Source organism: Indicator indicator, chromosome 10 (assembly GCF_027791375.1).
Source record: "Indicator indicator isolate 239-I01 chromosome 10, UM_Iind_1.1, whole genome shotgun sequence".
NCBI lineage: Eukaryota > Metazoa > Chordata > Aves > Piciformes > Indicatoridae > Indicator > Indicator indicator.
In genome coordinates, this window is record NC_072019.1 from 29,717,726 (window position 1) to 29,742,671 (window position 24,946).

The window sequence follows — 24,946 nt, forward strand, 5'->3', positions numbered from 1 at the left end:
CTACCTGAAGCCAGTGCCCAGCTTGAGCGCCGGAGCCAAGGGTCTGTCGGTGACGATGGTGGTGCCGACGCCGACGGCCTGCACGGGGATGACGTAGCCACGGCTGTGCTCCACCAGCAGCTGCACCTCGGCCTGGAACTGCTCAGTGTCAGCCAGGTTTGCTATGACAGACACTGACACCTCGCTCTCGGGGGGAATCACTCCTTGGCTGGGTTCGATCCTCCAGCACGAGCCTCTGCCAGACTGGAAGACAAGGCAAACACCAGCTGAGGCTGGAAACCACAGCCCTTGGGCTCTTGTGGGCTGAAGGAGCAAGGATGTGAGGGGAACAAACCAGAAAGGCTTTGTCTGCCTACAGCTGAGCTGGGGGGGCTGCAAACAGCACCTCTGCAGGAGCTTACACACCCTCTGTGCCACTCCTCTCACAGACTCCCCTCATTACCCACCACATCACCCAACCCAAGGGTCACTCCTCCTCAAGAGAAGGTTGTTTCCTCCTCCAGTCTCCTTGGAGTGAGTGCTCCCTGCCCAGCAGGAAACACACTGGCATGCAGATCTGCAGCTCTCAAGTGTCCAGCATGGTGTCAGTGGGACATGCTCCACACTTCAGGGCTGTGCTTGGGCCAAGAGGCCCTGCTCACCCCAAACTCTGCAGCATTCTAGGAGAGGTTTTTCCCTTTTCAACAGAAAGCAGCAATGTGCTGGCAGGCTGGACATGAGCCAAGCACAGGCAGGATCCAGGGGAAGTCAGCTGGAGTTTCCAGCCTGGCAGCACTGAGCTCTCACAGGACATCTGCTATAAACCTCCCTCTATTAGTTTCAAACCATCCCTCTTGTCCTGGCACTACAGCTCCTAGTCAAAAGTCTGTCCCCAGCTTTCTTAGAGGCTCCTTCAAGTACTGAAAGCTGCAAGAAGTTGACTTTTCTCCAGCAGATCCCAGTGAGAAGATCAGAGAATCACAGAACGGTTTGGCTTGGAAGGGATCTTCAAGATCATCTAGTTCCAACCCCCTGACATGGGCAGGGACATCTTCGATTAGAGCAGGTCACTAAAACCCCTGTCCTCAGCTCAAAGCTGAGGGACCTGGGATTGTTCCACCTGGAGAAAAGGAGGCTGAGGGGAGACCTTCTGGGTCTCTACAACTCCCTGAAAAGAGGCTGGAGCCAGCTGGGGTTCAGTCTCTCCTCCCAGGTAACAAGCAATAGGACAAGAGGAAATGGCCTCAAGTTGCTCCAGGGGAGGTTTAGGTTGGACATGAGGAACAATTTCTTCCCCTTAAGGGCTGTCAAGGCCTGGCCCAGGCTGCCCAAGGCAGGGGCAGGGGCCCCATCCCTGGAGGGATTTCAAAGCCTTGGAGCTGTGGTGCTGAGGGCCATGGTTTGGTGGTGACCTGGCAGTGCTGGGTTAAGGGTTGGACTGGATGATCTGAAAGGTCTTTTCCAACCAAAGGCATTCTGTGATCTCAGAGCTCCAAAACCATGACTCTCACACTCAGAGACCTTCCATGAAGGAAAGGGAGAACTTGGAGACATGATCCAGGTTCGCTGTTGCTCAACCACGTACACAAGCTCTGCTCCCCTGAGGGCTGCCCCAGCTGAACCTGCCCCCAGTGCCAGGCTCCTCTGGCCACCTTCTGATGGAACATCTTGCTTGCTCTCTCAGGCAGCCAGGTGGAAAGGCTCCAGATGAAAACTGAGCCCCAGGTGGCCACAAAGCAGCCATATTCATTGGAACCCTTTCCAGATACTCACCACCTCTGCGTGGAAGGCTGCAGGGATCGGGGTCTGATTGCAGAGGTGCAGACTCCGTGAGGCCTCCTGGAAAACTTGGATGCTGCCAAAATTGATCTAGCTGGGCTGCACGGAGACAACTGGGCCTTCTCCAATGCTCACCAAATAGATTTCCTGCTCCAGCAAGAAGGGAGGAGAGAGAAAATAAAAAACCACACTAGGGAAACCTGACAAAGGTTAGACAGCTCTGAGGCTGCTCCTGGACAGGGGGTGAGCTCTGCCTGCTGGAAGTTTGCAGTGTTGTAAGGCTGAACCAGAAGGCCTGCAGTAAGTGGGGGCTCTGGAGGGACCCCAGCCAAAAGCCACAAGCTCCTGTTTGTCAGGGGGAAAGCAACCCGTCTGCCCAGCCTGCAGTCCCACCAGCAGCTCTCCTCCCTCTGCCCTGTGCCTGCTCCCAGCCCTGATGCTGCTCAGGCTTGCCCCAAACCACCCTCCCTGACTTCTGCTGCTGCACAGCCATGCTTGGGCGGCAACTCTTGAACAATCCCAAAGCTACCCCTTGAAAAGCAGCCCAGGCTGGCAGCCGAGCTGGCTCTGCAGAGGAGAGATCATGGAAGTCGGTGCTCTGCTTTGTGCTCTAGGGTAATCCTGGCACGACCTGAAGAACAGAATTGATGACAGCATTCCAGCAGCATTTTCCTCTCTTGACCAAAAGTAGTGTTCTTGCAGAAGCAACAAAGAGCACTGGATGTGGAATGTGGATCCCTTTGCTGCAGCACCTTCTCACCTCATTCCAAACCCAGCCTTTGCTTCAGCAGCACTCTGGGCTGTCCCTGTGTGCTCTTCCCCAAGAGCACCAAGGAAGCAGCTGCTGCTCTTCCTCTCCTAACAGCAGAGGACGAGAGCCAGGGACACTGTTGGCTCGTTACCCCATCCGCCATGTCCCCAGTGCAATGCTGTGTCACACTGATCACCATCCAAGAGGACACCACCCTGCCTCTCCTCTCACCATCACCCAGTGCCTGGCATCCCTATGGTACAAGCTCCCTTTGCCCTGCAAGAAGCCCTGTATGCTTCAGGCTCCACCAAGCCGTGTGGCACAGAGCAGACACCTCCAGCACTCACCAGTGGTCGCCTTGCACGCCCAAACACGGCCACCCAGGCAGGAGTGTACTGCTCCCCTGTCACCTGTGCCTCCAGGCTCAGGGGCACCTCCACGGAGCTGTGAGGCTGAATGATCCCACAGGGCACGGGGCTGGAGTACAGCACAGCAGCATCCTCCTGGTGCTCCTGGAAGGGGCAGAAGCACAGCATGGGATGGGCTGGAAAGGACCTTTCAAGCTCATCCAGTCCAAGCCCCCTGCACTGAGCAGGAACATCTGCAATTAGAGCAGGCAGCTCAGAGCCCCAGACAGCCTGGCCTGGAATGCTTCCAGGGATGGGGCAGCTCTCACCTCTCTGGGCAACCTGGGCAGGGTCTTACCACCCTCAGTGTAAAAAAAAAAAAAAAAAAAAAAAAAAAAAAAAGTCTTCCTCTTATCCAGTCTAAAGCTCCCCCTTTTAGTTCAAACCATCACCTCTTATCCTGTCACAACAGGCCCTGCTCAAAATCTGTTCAGTGCTTTAAGCACTGAAAGGCCACCAGAAGCTCTCCCTGGAGCCTTCTCCTCTCCAGCTGAACAAGCCCAGCTCTCACAGCCTGGCCTCACAGCAGAGGGCTTCCAGTCCTCCAGCATTGCTGTGGCCTCCTCCACCCCCATTCCAACAGGTCCCTGCCTGTGCTGAGGACTCCAGAGCTGCCCCAGCACTGTCTCAGCAAAGCACAGCAGAAGGGCTGAACCTCCTGCCTGGACACAGCTGCCTCTGGGCTGGCAGTGCACAATGCCAGCTCGTGACCAGCTTTGCACCCCCCAGTACCCTCAAGTCCTTCTCCATAGGGCTGCTCTCCAGCCTGGATTGATCCTGGCCATCCAACACTACTGGAGAGGGACCTCGTAGAAAAATTTCAACTCCTTAACATGTCCACAGCAGCAACTCAAAGAGTTTGAAATCCCTGGCAGGAAGGCACAGAATGAGAAGCAAGCCTTGGATGGCCTCAGCATCCTCAGGGGGTCCCAAAGCTTCTGCATTCACAAACAGCCATGCTTGGGCTGGCAGAGCAGCTTTTCACCACCCTCTGAGTTCTCCTGCATGACAGCACCCCAAAACCCAGAACAGAAACTGCTTCCCAAAGAGCTGAAATTGCTGCCTCAGGTGGATCCTCAGGAAGGTTCCCATTGACCGGCTTCCTAAGGTTACATTTGGGTGGGTTCCTGTTCTCAGCAAACCTTTAGGATGGCCTGGAAACCATCAAGGTCTCATCCAAAGCCCTCTTCTCCCAACCAAAGCCCTGGCTGACACCTGAGGGCAGGAGGTGGCTGCGATGCCAACCTGAGGCAGAAGCCCGTAGCAGCCTGGCAGGTCGCTGTTGTTCACCAGGGTCAGCATCTTCCGGGCAGGGAACTGCAGGTAGCAGCGGCCAAAGGTCACCACGGGGTTGAGCACTCGCAGATGAGGAACCACACACCTGGGCAGAGAGATGGCCAAAGGGACTGGAGTCGTTGGCAGAGGAGAGGTTTCTTGACTCCTCACACGGTGTGGAAGGGAGCAGAACACCTCTGCTTGGGGCAGAGTGGCTGCAAAGCGCCACCAGCATCCTGGCCTGGATCAGCAATCGTGTGGCCAGCAGGACCAGGGCAGGAATTGTCCCCCTGGACTCAGCACTGCTGAGGCCACACCTTCAAATCCTGGCATCAGTTTTGGGCTTCTCGCTCCAAGAAGGCCATTGAAGTACTGGAGTGGGTCCAGAGAAGGGCAATAAAGCTGGGGAAGGGTCTGGAGAACAGGGCTGGTGAGGAGCAGAGCTGCTGGGAGCAACTGGGGTTGTTTAGCCTGGAGAAAAGGAGGCAGAGCAGAGCCCTTCACGCTCTCCACAAGTTCCTGAAAAGAGGCTGAAGCCAGGTGGGGATTGGGCTCTTCTCCCAGGGAACAAGTGATAGCACAAGAGAAATGGCCCCAAGCTGTGCCAGGGGAGGGTCAGTGCTAATCATTAATAGAATTGCTGTGCCCTTTAGGAAAAGGCTCATGGCCAGGCCTGTCCATTCTAGGCAGATGCTCCTCAAGACAAGTGCTTTCAAACCCTGCTCTTCCCATCTCTGGCTGGGCAGAACCAGCTCAAGAAGCAAGGCTCCTCCTGTGGTGCTGGAGCCAGCAAACCACGTGCAAGGGGCTGGATGCACAAGGAGAGGGTTGCTGTGCTGGTTTGGGGCCAGACAGATCGTCTCTTGCCCCGAAAGGGACAAAAGAATGAGACTCACACAAACGGATTGGAGAGTGATGGAAAGTTTAAATGGAAAAGCAATTGGTGAAGCTACAGAGAACTACAAACTACAAAGCATAGTGGCAAAGAGTATCCCAAAACGTACAGAACCCCTCACAGAATTCCCAAAGCTTCCCAATCCTTCCCTTCTTCCCACCTGAGGGTAAGCCCAAACCCCCCAGGGCTCTTTCTTCCCCCTCCCGCTGCTAGGCAAGTCTGAGGCTGGCCAGGTCTGAGACTGCCCCCCCTCCATTCTCCTCCTGGCATTAGGCCTAGACAGGCCTAAGAGGCCTTGAGGATACTCCCCCGGCATTACCCGATAAGAGAGGACATCTCCCAGGGGAGCAGAGAGGGAAGAAAGAGAGAAGAGAATGACTTTGCAGATGGCCTTATAGGGTGCAGGACTTATGGGTAGAAATACGTCGTTTCCTGTGTCCACCCCTGTGGGTGGGCACCCAGGACACCAGAGGTGTATCTCATGCGGCAGTGGCAGGGGGCACCCAGCCTAAACTGCCACATTTGCACAAGGAAGGGCTGCAAGGAAAGTGCTGGTACCTGGCTATGAGGGGCAGTGACAACAGCTCCTGGCCCACACCATCCACATCCACCACCAGTGCCAGCTCGTAGGTGCCCACAGTGTTGGAACAGAGGGTGACCTGAGGGGAGAGCAAAGCACCTAACACTTCAGCACTCCCACAGCTGCTGTCCTTCCATTCCCATGCCAGGGGAAGCAAGGGAGGTCTTTGTCCTAGTTCTGCTGCTCCACATGCAGAGCACAGGCTCTGGGAGCACCAAAAGGCTGCTGGCAAGAGCTACTTTGAGAAATGCCTTTGGCAGTTCCCAGGCCATGTGCGAGACGAATGCAAGCACCAGCACAGCCATCTTCTACTCAGCACTGCATGACAGTTAAGGGACCAGGCTTTGATCTCCACTGCAACAGCAGAAATGCAGGGGAAAGCTGCTGACTTCAGCAGAACCACTTCAGCTTTGCAGTGGGAAGCTGATGCAGAAGCTTGGCCCAGCAGAATCTGCTCAGCCTACAGCCACCAGAGTTTTTGCAGTCCAGCGGAGATCACTGCAGTGAATCCAACTCATTCTGCCCACAGGACAGGAGAAACAAGAGCAGGGAGAGAAGCCAACTGCTTCCTACAGCAACATCTCTCCTTGGAACGGCCACCTGCTGTCCTCAGCCTTCCTCTGCCCATCTGCAGTCACAGGAATAGCCCTAAGCAGCTCTGAAAACACGAGCAGTGCCTTCTGTCCTTGAGCCTGTGGGGCAAGAGCTGCAGCTTCTGACTGCGGAATCCAAAAGCTGCTCCTTCAGGAAAGTCCCAGAGCAGCACAGCTAGCAACAGCCCAGCACTGCTGCAGGGATCCTCCCTGCCTCACCCTCAAAGCCAGCACCACTGAAGCCCTCTCCCAGAGCAGGGAAGCTTCAGCTCCGGCTGCTGAAACCCCTCTGGCCCCACTGCTCCCTACCTGGATGTCCACGAAGCTCAGGGCACGGATGGGGATGGTGCCTCTGCAAGGGCTGATGGTGAACTCGCAGGGCCTGAGGCGCCTCTTGGCTCTCTTCTTCCAGGAGGGGCGAGAGTTGTCCAGCACCTGGACAGCACTGGGCACGCTGGGCTCTGCCACACCGTCCCCGGGCACGCGGAGGGTGAAGGCCATGGGCACCAAGGAGGAGTTGGTGAGGCGACAGGACAGGCTGTGAGGAAAGCCTAGGAGAAAGGACACAGCTCTGCACCTCTGCACCACGGCTCCTGTGACTCCTGCTGGGAATATCCTGGGATGATCAAGCTGCACTTGGGCTTTGGCTCTCTTCAGTCTGAGCTACACCTGCTGGGGAAGCCAAGCCAGGGGCAGCTCTGCACAGAAGGACCTGGCACTGCTGGGGGACTACAAGTTCCCCATGAGGCAGCAATGTGCCCTCATGGCCAAGAAGGCCAAGGGTGCATTCAGAAGAGTGTGGCCAGCAGGGCACAGGAAGCAACAGGAGCCTTCAGTTGCAAAGGCCTTATCCATCTCATCAGCTGAGGAGGCCACTTCTCCTCTTGGATACCATGGTTCTGCCTGCTGGGATTCCTCTTGGTTTGTCTGTTCACAAGGAAACCAAGAGACAGAGCAGGGATGGAGGGAGGGGAGGATGCAGCTCAGCAAAGGCCAGCAGCTCTCTTAGCAAGTCCATCAGCAGGATGAAAACAGAGAGGCATCCTGACCAGGCTGATCATAGCTCTTCAATCCACCCAGAACTGGTTTCCCACACAAACTAGAGATCATCTCAGCAAAAAGCCTTCTGTGACACTGAGCTGAAGAACAAGAATCTGCGTTTCAGTGCTCAGTCAGCAAGCAGAGCTGGGCTTCTGCTGGGCAAGGAGAAGGAGCCCAGGTCTCTGAGGACACCAGTGCCTGAGGGAGAGCTATTCCTTGGCCACATTACCCAGGAGGTGACAACAAGTGGCCCTCACAGCACTAATGAAGATCTACATTGCAGGTCAGGTGGGGAAATGGTGTCCAAGCCTGGCAACATTTACCCACAGCAGCTATGGGCTAGTCCATAGCTTCAACTCCCTTCTCCTGCAGTCCCATCCCCTGGGCCCTCCTGGGATTACCACAGACATCCTGCTGCCAAGGACTGGGAGCCTGGGGCTAACCAGACCATGAGGGACACCACAAGACACTGGTTTGCTAGTCCTTTGGGCCTCTTTGATCTCATGATAGCAAACCATTGCCCAAGCAACCTGAAGCCCTGCTTTAACATCCTGAAGGCTGCTCTGGAGGGCCACGAGTGCTGGAGGCTCTGAGGCTCCATTCTGGTGCTGCACAGAGCCCTCAAGCTGTGCTCCAAGCCCAGGCCGCACTCACCGAAGGAGACATCCCCGAACCAGAGGCAAGGGACATCGAAGTGAAAAGTGGGTCCAGTGACACAGCCCCTGTGAGGAACAGCAGAGGAGGGGTGGGGTGGGGTTGGCTTGGCTGCAGAGCACTACAGAGCCTGCAGCTTGCATTGCTGCAGGCACAGAGCAAAGCTGCTCTCAAAGCACACTGGGCTTCAATCAACCTCTCACCTGACAGTCAAGGTCACAGGCTCAGGGGATCCTTCCACACTGAACCGGAATTCTTCTGTGAAGTGTCCCGGGACAGAAGCAGATCTGGATGACTTGGAACTCATCCGGCAAAATGAGGCCCTGACAGGGGGAAAAGGTGAAGCAGGAGCCCAGAGTTGGAGTTGGAGAGACCAAGCTGAAGCAAGCATCGATGGCTCCTTTGTTGTGCAGGATCACCTGCAAGACATGAAATGGAAACAGGTGAGGAAGCTTCCTTCCTTACAGGAGGCTGATTTGTGCCCTGATCAAAAACCTCTGTGCCAGGTTACACCCCTCCTTGATGGGGACTGAAAAGAACCCAGCCCCAAGGTGGACAAAAGAAACTCCATCCAGGTGGGCAGAGAGAGACTTGGTTTTCCCCCTGCCAGGAGGAAAGGTCCCCTGGATCAGAGGTGGTCTATTCCACTCCCCCTTCCTGTCCAGCAAGCCTCTAAAAAGGGCAGACATCTTTTACTGTCCTCTCTTTCCCCTGCACATCACTGCTTGACAGAAGGGCCCTCACTGCTCCTGCTTCCTGCACCCCCCACGTGCTCCTCCATGCTGCAGCCAAACTTTCTAAAGAACTGAATGCATTTGCATCAAGGGAATCCAATGCCAGCTGGGCCTGGTTTTGTATATTTTTCTATTTACCCTTCACCCTATGCCTTTGTAACCTTCCCTGTTACTGCTACACATAGCTATTGTTTTTAAATTACCTTTTTTTACTTCCAAACTGATTCCAGATCATTTTTTTTTTCTGTGATCTTACCTCTCCTTTCTCCTGCCTAATTTGCTTTACATTACCAGGAAAGAGAGAGGGGGAGGAAATCTAAATCTCTTTCCATTTGGGCTTGTGGACTCCAGGTAAAGCTCAAACCAGCACAACCTCACAGCTGGAAAAGGCAGAAGATGCTGCCTCTGCTTGGCAGGAGCCAAAGGGAAGTTCAGCCTTTGGGGGTTTTATGCAAAGTAGCCAGAACCTCCTCGAATGAATCTGTGGTAGTTTGAGCTTTGAGTTTAGGAGCTCAAATGATAATAGATATAAATTCCTCCCCCTGCCCCTCTCCCTTTTTCCTTGGCAGGGTGGAGAGAGAGAAGAAAGGGAAAAAAAAAGGGTAGGGGAAAAGGAAAAAAAAAATGTGAAAGAAATATTCTGAAGTCGGTTTGGAAGTAGGAGGAGTAAATTTTTTTTTTCTTTTTTCACAAAAAGGGAAAGGAAAAAAAGTAATTTTTTACATATTGTGTTGGTGTGAGCTGAAATTCCCCCCCCACCAACAATAACCAGGCTAGCCCAGTCTGGAAGCAAATGAAAAGCTGTATTTACAAGCAGAGTCTAAAATCTACAATGAAATGCAATGAATATGTACAAATATACAAAATTCACAACATTCACAAATATATACAATCAACAGAAAAAGCACAATCGATCTCCCTTTGCTTCCCCCCAAGGGGACCCTCCCAAAGGGGCCTCTCTCTCTCCCAGGAGCTTCCCCCCCAGACCCCCCTGGACAGAGAAGCAGAGTTAGTTAAGCAGAGAGTTGTTAACTTAGCTGCCAAGGTCAGTGTGTTATCTTCAGCCAGAAGAGAAGAAGAAACAGCAGCCAGACAGCCCAGCAGCTGCCCCCACTGCAGAACGCAGAATGTGCCGAATGCCTACTTTGTTTTGGGTAATAGTTCTTAAACATTTCTATCTATCCAATGGAAGTGTTTAGAACAATCGTTATTTTGCTTTCTTACACCCAATAGTGACTTATTTACATTCTTTCACTTTCTCTGTTTTGAACTTTGCAAGGAAAAATTAAAAAGACAGTTTCAAACCACCACAGTCCACCCCTTCTAAACAATTCCATTGGCTGCTACTATCATTTATCTAATCTATAATAATATCTACAACAATAGGTGAATAAAGACCATAGTCCATTCCGGCTATCTCAGATGTAGATGATTCAAAAGAGTCACATCACAGGAAAAACAGCAAACAGCTTGTTTCCTCGCAGATGGAGCGAAGAAAGGAACAGGGACTCTCAGGTGACTCAGGGCTCTCAGGGTTCGTGCACCGTAGATCTCATGAACTCTCCTCTTGGGCGCGATGCTGTATCTGCGCAACACTCTGAATTTAACCTCTCTCAGCCAAAGTTAGATTTCTTTGTGGAATACACTGAATTTCACCATTTTCTTGCATCACCCAATAGGTGTGACCAGGACCTTCAGCAGAAACCACCCCTCGGACAGGTTTGGCCTCTCCTGAAGGAGAAAATACCCAAACAGTTTTGCCTAACAGATTCTTTTCTCTGATAACAGGAACTCTATCACCTTCCTCCTTTCGCAACAAATCTGATTGGGCAGGTCCAGCTCGATTCACTGAACCTCTGCTATTCACCAACCACGTTGCTTGTGCTAAATGTTTCTCCCAGTTTCTCAAAGATCCACCCCCCATGGCTTTGAGAGTGGTTTTCAGCAAACCGTTGTAGCGTTCGATCTTCCCTGCAGCTGGTGCATAGTAGGGAATGTGGAATATCCACTCGATGCCGTGCTCTTTGGCCCAGTTTTTTACAAGATTGTTCTTGAAATGAGTTCCATTGTCTGACTCAATCCTCTCTGGAGTTCCGTGTCTCCACAGGATTTGTCTTTCCAGACCAAGAATGGTGTTACGTGCAGTTGCATGAGGAACTGGATAAGTTTCCAGCCATCCAGTGCTTGCCTCTACCATAGTCAGCACATACTGCTTACCAGATGGAGAACGAGGTAGAGTGATGTAGTCAATCTGCCAGGCCTCACCATACTTGTACTTGGACCATCGGTCACCGTACCACAAGGGCTTGATCCGCTTTGCCTGCTTAATAGCAGCACAAATGTCACAGTCATGGATGACTTGTGTGATAGCATCCATGGAAATGTCAATGGATCTGTCACGAGCCCATCGGTAGGTTGCATCTCTGCCTTGATGTCCTGACGAGTCATGGGCCCACCGAGCTAAGAACAGCTCACCTCGGTGTTTCCAGTCAAGATCAGGATCAGAGTTTGTGTCCACCTGGGAAACTCTTGCAGCTAGATCTGCCTGATGGTTGTGTTGTTGTTCCTCAGTAGCTTTGCTCTTAGGAATGTGAGCATCGATGTGTCTCACTTTCACTGGGATTCTCTCAATGCGAGCAGCAATGTCTTGCCACAGATCTGCAGCCCAGATTGGCTTTCCTTTCCTCTGCCAGCCATTCTTCTTCCAGTTTTTCAGCCAACCCCACAAGGCATTGGCTACCATCCACGAGTCGGTGTAGAGATAAAGCTTTGGCCATCTCTCACGTTCAGCTATGTTAAGAGCTAGCTGGACAGCTTTTACCTCTGCGAATTGACTGGATTCTCCTTCTCCATTTCTCGCTTCTGCAACTCTGCGCGTTGGACTCCACACTGCAGATTTCCATCTCCGCTTGTTCCCAACAAGACGACAGGAACCGTCTGTGAACAAAGCATATCTCTTTTCATCATCAGACAGATCACTGTAAGGAGGAGCTTCCTCAGCACGAGTTACTCTCTCCTCTGGAGGTTTAGCACAGCTTGTGCCTTCTGGCCAGTTTGTGATCACCTCCACCAAACCAGGCCTTTCGAGATTTCCCATTCGAGCTCTCTGTGTTATCAGAGCCATCCACTTAGACCAGGTAGCATCTGTTGCATGATGTGGTGAAGAACCTTTGCCTTTGAACATCCAATTCAGAACTGGCAATCTAGGAGCTAGAAGAAGTTGTGACTCAGTTCCAATCACTTCAGAAGCAGCTTTCACTCCTTCATAAGCAGCTAAAATCTCTTTCTCTGTTGGAGTGTAGTTTGCCTCTGAGCCTCTGTAGCCACGACCCCAGAAACCAAGAGGACGTCCTCGTGTCTCCCCTGGAGCTCTTTGCCATAAGCACCAGGTTGGACCATTGTCACTCGCGGCCGTGTACAGAATGTTCTTAATGTCTGGACCAGTTCGGACAGGTCCCAGACCCATCGCTTGGACTACCTCTCGCTTGATCTGGTCAAAGGCTGCTTGTTGCTCAGGACCCCATTGGAAACTGTTTCTCTTTCGAGTCACATCATAGAGAGGTTTCACAATCTGACTGTATCCAGGAATGTGCAGTCTCCAAAATCCCACTATGCCTAGGAAGCGCAGAGTTTCTTTCTTGTTGATGGGATTTGCCATGGTGGAGACTCTGTTTATCACATCCATTGGGATGTGACGGCGACCGTCTTGCCACCGCACTCCCAGAAACTGGATTTCTCTGGCAGGTCCTTTCACCTTGTCTCGCTTGATAGCGAAACCAGCTTGCAAGAGAATGTCAAGGATTTTGTTACCTTTCTCGAAGACTTCTTCAGCAGTCTCACCCCAGACGATGATGTCATCGATGAACTGAATGTGTTCTGGAGCTCCACCTTTCTCCAAAGCATCATGGATCACTGCATGGCAGATGGTTGAACTGTGAATCCACCCCTGGGGCAAACGATTGAATGTGTACTGAATGCCTCTCCAGGTGAAAGCAAACTGAGGCCTGCATTCCTCTGCTATGGGAATAGAGAAGAAAGCATTAGCAATGTCTATGGTAGCATACCATTTGGCCTGCTTGGATTCCAGCTCATACTGGAGTTCCATCATGTCTGGTACAGCTGCACTCATGGATGGAGTTACTTCATTCAAGGCACGGAAATCAACTGTCAGACGCCACTCTCCATTCTGCTTTCGCACAGGCCAGATTGGACTGTTGAAAGGTGAATGAGTTTTGCTGATGACCTTCTGACTCTCCAACTGACGAATCAAGTTTTGGATGGGCACCAAAGAGTCACGGTTGTTTCTGTATTGTCTGTGATGCACAGTTTGAGAAGCAACCGGCAGCTTTACATCCTCTATCTCATGTTGTCCCACAACTGCAGATTCATCTGAAAGCTCAGGTCTAATGGACAACTTCAATTTTCCTCCATCAATTTCTACAGTTGCTATTCCAAAAGCCCATTTGTAACCCTTAGGGTCTTTAAAACGCCCTTCTCTCAGAAAGTCAATTCCCAAAATACAAGGTGCATTAGGACCTGTTACAATAGTATGTTTCTTCCACTGCTTCCCAGTTAAACTTATATCAACCTCTATCTTAAACAACTCTTGAGATCCACCAGTGACTCCCTGAATAGTTATAGATTCTCCCCCTTGATAATTTGATGGTATTATGGTGCACTGAGCTCCTGTGTCAACCAAGGCCCTGTACTTCTGAAATTTTGAAGTGCCAGGCCACTGGATGTACACATCCCAATAGATTCTGTTATCTCCATTATCCCTTACCTCCCCCTGGCAGAAGGCAGGGCACCCCTAATGGTGGGGATTACCTCCACATGTACAGCTGGCACAACGTCCAGCACCAGAATTAGGATCACTGTTGGAGCTATCAGAGCTGTTCTGGGAAACTGAGGAAGCGACAGCTACCCTCCTGGTATTGCTACCTCGGGATCTGCCCCTCTGCAGCTCCCGTAACCTCTTGAAAAGATCAGAAGTTGGTTGACCATCCCATCTGTTCATGTTCTCACCAAACTGATCACGCAGAGTTATCCAGATACTGCCACGTGATTGCCTCTGCTGTCTGTTTTGGTTTGACCTATTCTGGAATGGCCTTCTTGGAGCACGTCTGTTCCTAACAGCTGAAACTTGTATCCATCTGGAGGAAGAGGAATCAGAATCATCCCCCTTCATCAAGTTGGATATGGAGGTTTTAAGTTCCTCCTTCAGCTCTTTCATGCAATTCTTCATCTCTCCAGACAGAGTTTCAATGGCTGAAACCAAAGAAGTACGTGCAAGACTATCCTCCAACTGCCTCATTTGGTCAGTGAAATGGCCAACAGTAGGAGGTGCTCCACCATAATTTCTTGCCACAATCCTGCTTGCCAGAATAGTAGCATAATTAGGAGGAGCAAGCTTAATGAGCTTTTTGGCAAGGCCTGTTCCAACAGGAATTTCATCAGGATTCAGAGTCTTATGATCTCCATACATTACTTCTCTCACAGCAAACTCTCTCAGACGCTTGATTCCCTCAGCTATTGTGGTCCAAGGCTTAGGGTTCCATGGTAAATCATCTCTGCTGGGGTACCTCAGCGAGACTGCCAGTAGGAGGCGTGCCCACAGAGAAACTTTACCAATGCACTTGCCTAGGTGCCTGTCTATGCCTGTATCCTTTGAGAGCATCCCCAACTGAGAGGCCGACTTGTCACCTACCACCAATGCTGGGGCTCCCATATCAAAACACCTGGCTAGCCAAGACAGGACTGGCTCATTATCTCCTCTGATGTAATCCTTCCTCACATGTCTAATTTCCTGTCTGGGTGCATTAGCTGACTGTATGTCATCCTCATCATCATCATCATCATCATCATCCTGAGGTCGCTGTCCCCATAATCCTATTTTAATCCTCCGTTGAATTTCTTTGAGTTCAGAGGCACTACCAGCAGTTGCTAATCTACCAGGGTCTACATCCTGACCTACATCTCCATCATCCATGTGGGGTCTCAAGAGGTCTACCAGAGTTTTAAGGCTAACCCTCTCTTCCTCATCAGAAGGATCTTTCTTAACAGAGGGACCCTGAGTAGAAGGACCCTCATCTCCATCTGCACCATCTCCTGCAGCATCTGCATCTCCTCCTGCAGCTCCTTTGCGCTTTCTGCTTACAGTGGCCACCAAATTTACTGGCTTGGTTTTCACATTCACAGCAGAGTTGGAAGAGCAAGTAGCCTTATGTCTTTCTTGACACAGTGCTATCAGTAGCCATATGATTATTCCAAGAAGCAACAAATTTAATATTAAGGCTAGTACAAGATATCTAGGGTACCACTGGTTCCAAGAATCCTCTGTAGTTGTAAGAGGAGTAACAAACTCATATGTGTCTGCTAGCAGATCCATAGTTGAGTTACCATAGCTTCTTAGCCCAATAAGACCATAACAGAATTCACCAACATTCAGTAACTTGTTCTTAACCCAAAGAAACGACTTATATGCCACATATCTCACAATCTTGTCTATCATGCAGGAAACAGCCCATCTGTAAACAATCACACCGATAATAGATGAAATAAAATTACTCAAAATCCAAAACAGCTTCATTTTGCTTCCTAATCTGAGCAGAAATAAATCAAACAAGCAATCGAGCCCCGAGTTGGAGCGCCAAAAATAAAAAGTGTGTTGGTGTGAGCTGAAATTCCCCCCCCACCGACAATAACCAGGCTAGCCCAGTCTGGAAGCAAATGAAAAGCTGTATTTACAAGCAGAGTCTAAAATCTACAATGAAATGCAATGAATATGTACAAATATACAAAATTCACAACATTCACAAATATATACAATCAACAGAAAAAGCACAATCGATCTCCCTTTGCTTCCCCCCAAGGGGACCCTCCCAAAGGGGCCTCTCTCTCTCCCAGGAGCTTCCCCCCCAGACCCCCCTGGACAGAGAAGCAGAGTTAGTTAAGCAGAGAGTTGTTAACTTAGCTGCCAAGGTCAGTGTGTTATCTTCAGCCAGAAGAGAAGAAGAAACAGCAGCCAGACAGCCCAGCAGCTGCCCCCACTGCAGAACGCAGAATGTGCCGAATGCCTACTTTGTTTTGGGTAATAGTTCTTAAACATTTCTATCTATCCAATGGAAGTGTTTAGAACAATCGTTATTTTGCTTTCTTACACCCAATAGTGACTTATTTACATTCTTTCACTTTCTCTGTTTTGAACTTTGCAAGGAAAAATTAAAAAGACAACACCCATAGTGACTTATTTACATTCTTTCACTTTCTCTGTTCTGAACTTTGCAAGGAAAAATTAAAAAGACAGTTTCAAACCATCACACACTGCCATGCTTGTGAGCCATACTCTGAAAGCAGTCTTGCTACTGCAGCCAGCTCTCAGTCTGCCTGCCCTTCAGTCACAGGATTTCCCCTAGATATGGGTCTTTGGAAAACCATTAAGTACACTAGGAAACCTCATCAGTCTTGAACTACTTCAGGTTTAGAGGGATACACGACTTTGGTTTTCCTTTCTAAGCAAATGCAATGGATAGTTTTTCCTTTTGCTTTGTTTTGGAAAAAGTCTTAAGGAACCATTAAGGGCAAACCAGGGTGTAGGAGGGGGCAGTTTGCACAGAGCTCAGCTCAGTGTCCTGAAAAAGGAGAAGAAATTCATAGAGCACTTGAGGGGAACATAAGACACCAAGCCACTTCCTACTGGGAAATACAAAGAGCACAGAGAATCCAGTGAACTGACTGTGTTGGGAAGGGACTCAAGGGAGAGGTCAGAGAATAGTTTTCTGCAGAGCATCTTTTTGCAGTTTTCAGAGAAAGACTGAAAAATGAGAGACGTTTGGAAGGGATCCAGACAGAACTGAGAAAAAAGTCTTTTTTTTTGTGCCATTGAGATGAAAATGCCCAACTGAAAGTACTCCTAGTGAAGAATGGGAGCAAAACACATCAGCTTTCATCTAATAGGATGAGGATTTGCCTTTCAATTTAGCAACCAAAGAGTAAATCTGGAGGAAATAAATTTGGTGTGGATCAAACCAAAGTAGATCTGATGTTTTTCATTCTGAAATGAAACCCAGGGAGTTAAGTAGACAAAACAAAATGTTTTCTTTTAAGGATCTTATAAAAATACCCAAAGAAATGAAAGATTTGATTGACCAAACAGGAGGAACTGTGGCATGTCCCTTTAAATCCTACATTTTTGAGAGCCAGTCTCTCTCTCTCTCTGCCTGCTCCAAGAAATAAAGGGATATAGCTTGCCTCATGCTAGCAATCTGCTCTTGGAAGGGATGCCCAGTGTGGCTTTTGTTGATGCTAACATTCCCAGGGATGATGCTGGAGCCCTTCTTGTGACTCACATGCACCCTAAATGTTTCCTGTTCCCTTTCCCATACAATAATGCCATAACTGAACAATCCTGCTTAACCACAATTCCAAATATACATGAAATTACACTGAGCAGGTCTAGAGCTAGGAAAGTCTCAGTGCAATGCTACCTGCGCTTTGCAGGAGTGAAGAACAGTTCTTCTAATAAAACTCACCTGCTCTCACTACATTTGCTTCCAAACAAGTCACTTCTTCCGTTTTCAGTTGGCTGCCACGCTTCAGGAAAGGATTTCTGGAGATAGTAAATAGCACCATCCAACCCACACTGCAAAAACAAAACAAAATGTCTTTTGTTGTGGCTTTTCTATTTTGGACAGACAAAGGCACATTGTTATCTGGAATCTGTGAGGCACAGAGAATGTGCTCTGTATAGCATAAGGCAATGATGCCAGGATTGCCCCAGCTGGCAAACTGAAGAAACAAAAGGGAATACAGGAGAAAGGGAGGCTTTTCTGTGCAGGCAGAGCTGTAGACACACAACTAGAAAGCTGTTAAAAGAGAAATCAATGAAACAATATACAAAAGGAGCACCAAGTTCTGATGATGTGCTGGAAGGGAAATATCCTGGATCTTAAACAGCATGGAGGAAAGGAGGAAGCTGTAGTTGTACAAGAGTAAAGCTGTGAAGATGAAAAGGGCATAGGCAAAGTTTGAGTTGATAGGACTCAAAGAAAGGGTCAGATATTATGGAGAAGAGAGTTCACTAAATCTTGTCAGCTGGCATGTGAGAAGGAGGTGGCAGAAGAGTAAAAGGTAGTGCAGTGCTGACATTGCTAGCCTGGGAGAAGGGGAGGCAAGGGAGAGGGAGGAGAAATTAAGAAAATAATGGAGAAAGGCAGGAAAGGGGAGGGTGGAGGATATAAGAAATCAGGTGCTCAATTTTGTCTGAGTTGTCCTTGAGCTGGCAGGGGGGGTTAATGCTGGATGATGTGCTGAAGAGATTAATGTAGATGGGGTAAGGTTGGAAAGGCAGATTTGTGAGTTGTCAGCACAGGGATGATGGTGAACAGCAAGACAGAGCATGAGACAAAGGAAGATAAACCAGCCCAAGTCAGGCCCTGGGAGATTTCCAAAGAGGAGGAAGGAGCAACATTGACCAGAAAAGTCACCAGAGTGCAGGACGTTCACCAGGAAACAAATAGCAGGAGAGACTCAGAGCCTGGTTAAGAAATGACTGAAGAATGTGGTGTATGGAGGGAACATGGGCATTTAGAAGTGCATTTTGGGAAAACAAATCAGTATGGTAATTATTCCTAACCACAGAATCCCAGCATGGTGGGAGTTGGAAAGGACCTCTGGAGATCATCTAGTCTGACCTTCCTGCTAAAACAGGTTCACTCAGCAAGTTTAAAATTAGTTTTATGTGACATAGGTTTGAGGGAAGGATTGACTTTGGGTACAATTTGGAGTTTACAGATTGTTGTCTAGGCTGGAGTATCCCAGAGGAAACCTGCACCTCAAGTCAAACAGGCCAAAAGAGAGAGAGGGTGGAGGCAGCAACAAATGAAAGCCTAGGAGAAGACATACTATGGCCTCTCACTGCAGGTCTCCTCCATTTCTCATGGCAATGACATTTAGCCACCGCAGTGATCAATATTTGCTGACTGAAATGGACACATCCATGTGGTGTTTGCAGTGAGTTATGGTCACCTTACCCTCTCCTAGGCCTGAGGAGTCATCACTGAGCGCAGAGCTACACACATGACAACCAGGCAGCCAAACTGCCTGCTGGAGTTTTATTAGTTACAGCTCAGGAGCACAGAGGAAACAACTTCACAGCTCAGTCTGTTGGCTCTTGTAGGGCACCAGTTCTAAAGGCAGGAGTCCTCCCAGTTCTACTTCCTGTGGGCACCTGCCCAAGCTTTTCTTGACCCCACAGGATCTCTCCTCAGTCAGTGCAAGTGATGGTTATGCCACATGCTTAGGTTAGGGCATGTGTTAAAAAATGTGTTGTAGAGTCTGTGCTCCTTGAGCCATGGGGTATGCCTTGGTGTCCTTTCCAGACCTAGGGAGGTTCAAAGCTGCACAGTGGCCAGAGAGTGTTCTGCTGTTAGGTCTGTCCAGGGTTTCTTGCTGCTCCACTGTTGGAATGTGGCTCTGCTTTGTGGTGGGCTTTCAGCTCTGGTGCCTGAATTAGAGTGGTGGGGCCATGACCTTTTTGATGCTCATGCTTCCTAAGTGAGCAGCACTGGCAACAGTCCTGTGGAGTGGATGAGGAATGGAGGAGACTGGCATTTCCTCACCTCATCTTGATTCCAGACAAGGGTCTTACCCTGATTTGTGTTTTGCTGGGTTTCAGACAAGCTCTGTGAAGGTTTAAGAGCTCAGCCTGTGTAAACTCTTCTCTAACCCAAGCATTTTCCATAGCACAGTTATAAAATGTAAAGATCTGCACCCTGAGGATGATTTGCAAGTGAAAATTAATTGTCATTTGTGAGTAAGAGGTAATGTTACTGCTCTGATTCACTCCATGCACCTGCTACATACAAATGTGTATAAATAACCACTGGATTTTTTCATATCCCATCTTCTATCCCAAAGTAGCATCCCTCTTTGGAAGAGAAAGATTTGAAGTGCCCCACTTGTATGTCTGGGAGAAGATGGTTGTCAAGACAACTCAGGTACCACTTCAGGAAGTTAAGAGGCGAGTTTTCAGGAGCATTCTAACCTTCAGGGGTTCCACCAGAAAATGCACACTCAGATTTTTTGTGGCAAGTGGAAGCTGAGGAAGGGAGTTTCTGGGGAGGCTCACTCATAAGTCTTGATTTTAAGAGGTGCTGAGTGATGCAGCTGCTCTGCAGGCAGTCAGAACAGTGCAAGGACATCACATAAGTGGGAACTAGATGTCTAGGAAGAGTGAAAAATCCCAGTAGGCACCTTTCCACATCTTTAGGTGCCTAAATACCTTCAACCATCTGGCCTTGGGCAATAAGCTCTAAGAAAATGTCAGGCAGATGCAGTGGTAGGTAATTTCATCTTGGCTAGTAGACAAGGTGATTTCAGCTCATGTATTTTGTAACTATTTTCAGTAGGTCTTTTCTGTTTGGCTTTTACTGTGAAGCTGCTGATTTTGAGCTGTTATTTTAAACCTCTCTCAGCTGGTGACTCTGATTGCTTTTCAAACCTTCTATTCTGTAACCTTTGTGCTCTTATGCATGAATCTAGGCCAGGTTCCCACCTTCTGTTTGCTTTAAAGTAAACAAAATGCAGTTCTGTTCTGCTGAGGCTGGGAGACACCATTCTTGGGGCTTTGGGGTTTTTAACTGGGCTTGTGTAGACTGGATGAGTCACTCTCCATGTGAGTGGTTCCCTGCACCTACACTTTGTTTAGTCAAGCATAATTACAATAAAATATGCATGGCCTTTTTTTTTTTTTTTTCCCTGGCTTGGAGAAGGGCTTGCTCTTGAGTGCTAGTGGAAATCAAAGGTGGATGCTGCCACACAGCAAGAAAAAATGAAGAAGGGAGCAAATTTTACAGCTCTCTTGTGATTGTTGTTCAAGGGAGAATGAATTCTCATGAAATGAGAATGAAAACCTAATTGATGGCCTGATTCTCCATGGTTGTGCAGCCATTCTCTTCTCTGTTTCTAATAAATGCCCTCTGTGTTCACCCCCACATAGGCAAGAAAAAAATCCATGTGACCAGATGGGGAGACCTTTAAGAAAAGACCAATATTTGCATATCTATTATGGCTATACTCAGTGTTATACTTGTTTCATTAAAATTTCTATTTGGATAATATGTAAGGTCAATACTGTCACTGTTCTGGAAAATTCATTTATTTTAAAATTAAAGCTAAATGCAGCAAGTGTGATTCTCTCCGTGCCTCCACCTGTATAAATCCACTGAGCTGAACAGAGGGAATGAGTGAGGGAAGGCAGAATTTGGCCCAATGTGTTTAGAGATGGAGGTCTGCTGTGTGGGGAAAAAGAGCATGCTAATTACATGAATCCTAATTTTCCAGGGAAATCACTTGTTATAGATGCTCTGAGTTCCTGCACTTTGATATTCAGGGGATGGTTATTATTTCAGCTGGATGCCTACTGAGGTCCATTAGCTTTTACACAACAGTTAAGGTTGTCAGTTGCTGGGATTGAAAATAGGTGAAAAAATACTTAAAAGGACAGTGCTCTTCCCTCAGGTTTCCAGCTTTCAAACCTCAAGCAGCCATTTTCAAATGAATTTGCCTGTTGAGAAGGCTTACTCCAAAAGAGAGGAAAGGGAGCAGCTTCTTTTAAAGTCAGGTGTCACTGAGTTTCCTGGGCTGTTTCTGAGCCATTCACTGTTTTAGAGCCTGTGCCTGGTCTGGTCTAAGTCATCACAGAGTTTGGGCTCTTTGTGTGGTCAGTTGTTGTTTACAAGTATTGCTTAACAGTCCTTAAAATGGCTTCTGGTTCCATTCCCAGAAGCAAGGAAAGGGGAAGAAATGATCTAGGATAGCTGCTATGGAAGTCACCTTTACAGTCTTTCAAAACATATGAAAAGCAAATGCTATTTTCAACAGCTGCCAAGGGAGAAGGTGTGTTAAGCTGGATCTGGTTTAATTTGAATATTTCTGGGATAAAATCATAGCTTTTGAAAGTTTTGCTTCTCTATGTCAATTCAGTCCTACTGAAATTCCAGTTCTGTTTGTTAAATAACCATAAACTGGTTACACTTTCACCCTTAAGGCAGCTGGCTTGAAAGCAATCAGATGGTGTCTGTTACCCTTTTCCAAGGTGGCAGTGGTCTCTTATATGTCAGATGAGCTCAGTGGCTTTAATCCCTGTCCCAGATGTCCACAGCACAAAGAGCAGGGATCTCAAGCAATAATCTTTATGTCAGTCTCAACAGATAGAGCCAGAACTACATTCACCCAGGGGAGCAAGAGGCTTTTTTGTCAGCAAAGATTTTTTTTCTCCAGCAGAAAAGAAGGAAATTTACATTTATGCTTACAGTGCTTGGTCCTGCTTTCATTTGTAGATGAGGGACTGGATGAAGTGGAAGTCCACAGTGAAGAACTGTCTAAAGCCACCTTTTTGATTCAACTTCAGATCCTGTGCAGCATACTGGCAGTAGAACAATCTTAGTTGTTTTATAGGAGGAGACTGGCTTACAAAGGTGGGGTCCATCCCCCTGAATTTAAGCACCTAGAAATTAGCTCTAGGTACCTTTTCTAGTTAATGAGAAAGAAATGGTTTCTCCAGAGAGTGAGTCAGTGGCAGATGAATTATCTTTCAGAGCCTGTGGCAACCAACTTTCAGACACCTAGTCAGGCTATGTGAATGCCACCCTGCCTGGTAGACGTTTGTATCGGGGGGAAGGCAGAAACTGAAGAATCCCAAATCCACAGCTTGATTGCTGGACTCTCTTCCCTTATTTAAGTTCCTGATCTATTAATGAAACAAAGATGTGCAAATAGCTTCATGCAGGTTATTAGTTTGGGGAACCTGGGAATGCAGATGGTGTTAGAATGGGTAACCCACAGTGCCTTTAGCTGTTACATTCAGAAAAGCCACCAGGGCAGTGCTCAGCACCTTGTTCTGCAAAATGAAAGAAGCCCAAAGCAGCAGAAGCTTACACCCTGCCATTTTTTTCTGTGCTGTAGGGATCAGGGTTTGTTTTACTTTACATGAGACATGAGCCTAAGTCCATCACTCTGAAGGTGGAGGTCTTTTGAAAATTCAGGTCTCCATTGTAAACAACAGGAAAGATTTTTTCACTATGGAGCAGGCTGCCTAGAGTCTCCTTCTCTGGAGATATTAAAAACCTACCTGGATGTGTTCCTGTATTATCTATGCTAGGTGATGCTGCTCTGGCAGGGGGATTGGACTAGGTGGTCCTTTGAGGTCCCTTCCAGCCCCTAACATTTCTGTGATTCTGTGTGATTCAGATCTTGTCATCTGAACTCAGTATTTAAGATACCCAAGGCCAGAGACACTGCTTCACATATATTTTAAAGTGCTGTTAAATGGTGGTTGAATGTAACCAGCAAAAATGCTTAAAGAAAATCAGACAGAAATATCTGCCACTGAACCAAAATCAGGCAAGCATTACTATATATCAGAGACATGGAAATTTTCTATCAGCAAAATGACTAAATTTGACATTTCAACAAAGTGCTTATTAATGTGATGCACAGAATGGATTTTGCATCACCTGTGTATATATGTATTTATCATCTTGTTAGAACTATCAAAATGAGTTTTGTTTAGCTTGGTAAGTGCCAAGATCTAAAAGAGGCCTGAATGATGGTAAAATGATATCATCACTTCAGCATCAGTGAGCAGGAGTTGTTAAAATGGCCATTTCTTTTCAGTGCTTCAGCCACAAGTTGAGAAATCCAATCTTATCGTTCCAGTCACCAACATTAGCACAGGGGAATAAAAAGGAACATCTGGAGGCAGAAAATCCATGGCGTTGACCCGGGGAGGTCAAACTGTGATACCGACCTGGACTGGGGGAAAGGGCTGAAGAAGGTTAAAGGCCAGATTTGGATCCTGATAGATTAAATGAAACTCAGAGAGGGACTCAGGGAGTAATAAGGGATTCCTAACCCTGCCAGCAAAGGGTCTCTGTAAGCCTGCAGCTTGATCATTCTTCTGGGCTGGGAGATGAAGACTTTGTTGATTAGTATGCAAATGCAACAGCCCTGTAAAAAGTTCCAGATGATTTTATGACCAAGCTTTGCTGCAGGGAAAAACATGTTTGACAATATGCATTAGAAAAGGAGAGGTGAATGAAATGAGGTGGGAGTCTGCAAGCAATGTGGTTGGGAAGGTGCATAGCGAGAGGTGCAGGTACTTGGGATGTGAGGAAGAAAAACCTGCGCATAGAAGCACAGACTGGAAGGGGGAAGCCCCTGCTGGTTTAAAAGAATACTGGTCAGATAAATGCAACTTTCTGCTTAGCACTAATGAAACAGATTACTAAAGCTATTGGAGCCCCTATGGTCACAGAGATTCCCTTAGACAAAACATTGCTAACGAATGTTTTCAGAATGAAAGATTTACACTCAGGCATATTCACCCTGGGAGTGGCCTCCTTGGTGAGGTAACTGTAGTGTTTACTTTCATGCATCAGATGCATCAGCTCTCTGTGAAACAAGCATTATTCCCATGTCACAGATAGGAAAAGAGCAAAGACCAACATTTTCAAAAGCTACCTCTTATTATTTTTAATAATCTCAAAGCCAAATTTTAAACTAGTAGAATGAAGCCATGAAGAGAGTCAACAGTAGAGCAAGAGTTATTGTGCAGGCACATCATGGTATCACTTCTGTGTGCAACTTGTAGAAGAGGTTATTTGGGCTGCTGCTTATTAGATGCAGGTCTGTTGCAGGTATCCAGCTGGTGGCCGTCCCCATAGTGGCAGAAGCCTTCTCCATAAATACATATCCCTCTAGAAATTAATAACTGATAACCTAACCAAAAATGGTTCAGTGTCATGGCTCCAGCACAGGCTGTCATGGTTGCATAACTGCTTAATTCTGTGAACTTTATGGGTTTTACCTCCTGACACACTGGCTGTTTTTCTTACCTAGTGCTTCTGGCTTCCTAAAAGGAGGTCAGTCACCTCTAAGTTCAGAATTACAGCCTGGCTGCTTGGGTTCAGGCAGTAAGATGTGGAAAGATACTGGTTTCATTCTTAAATGAGGATTCAGTTAGCTGCTTGCTGCTGAACAAACATGTCTGCAAAGATAAGAGGAATGCCAGCTCCAGGCAGCATGCAGAGCCCCTGCTCCACTTTCTCCTTCCCAGCTGTCTGTCTCCACATGCTTCCCTATCGTTTTGATCTCTGTGTCCCTATGTAGTCCTGACCAGTCAAGATAAATGAGTTTTCTTTTGCTCTCTCTAGAAATAGGGAACTGTAAGCCCTAGATCTCCTGAAAATAACTGTTG

The 24,946-nt window shown here is 48.1% G+C and overlaps 1 protein-coding gene across 1 annotated transcript; it reads right to left on the reverse strand.

Annotated features, from left to right (window-relative positions):
* LOC128969678 (hydrocephalus-inducing protein homolog) lies at positions 1-24,411 on the reverse strand. Its single transcript, XM_054384571.1, is given in 10 exon segments — positions 1-243; positions 1,753-1,905; positions 2,857-3,021; positions 4,162-4,297; positions 5,645-5,745; positions 6,569-6,810; positions 7,955-8,022; positions 8,158-8,232; positions 8,234-8,373; positions 24,322-24,411. Coding segments are annotated over 10 exon segments (1,413 nt in total).
* Between the last annotated feature and the right edge of the window lie 535 nt (positions 24,412-24,946).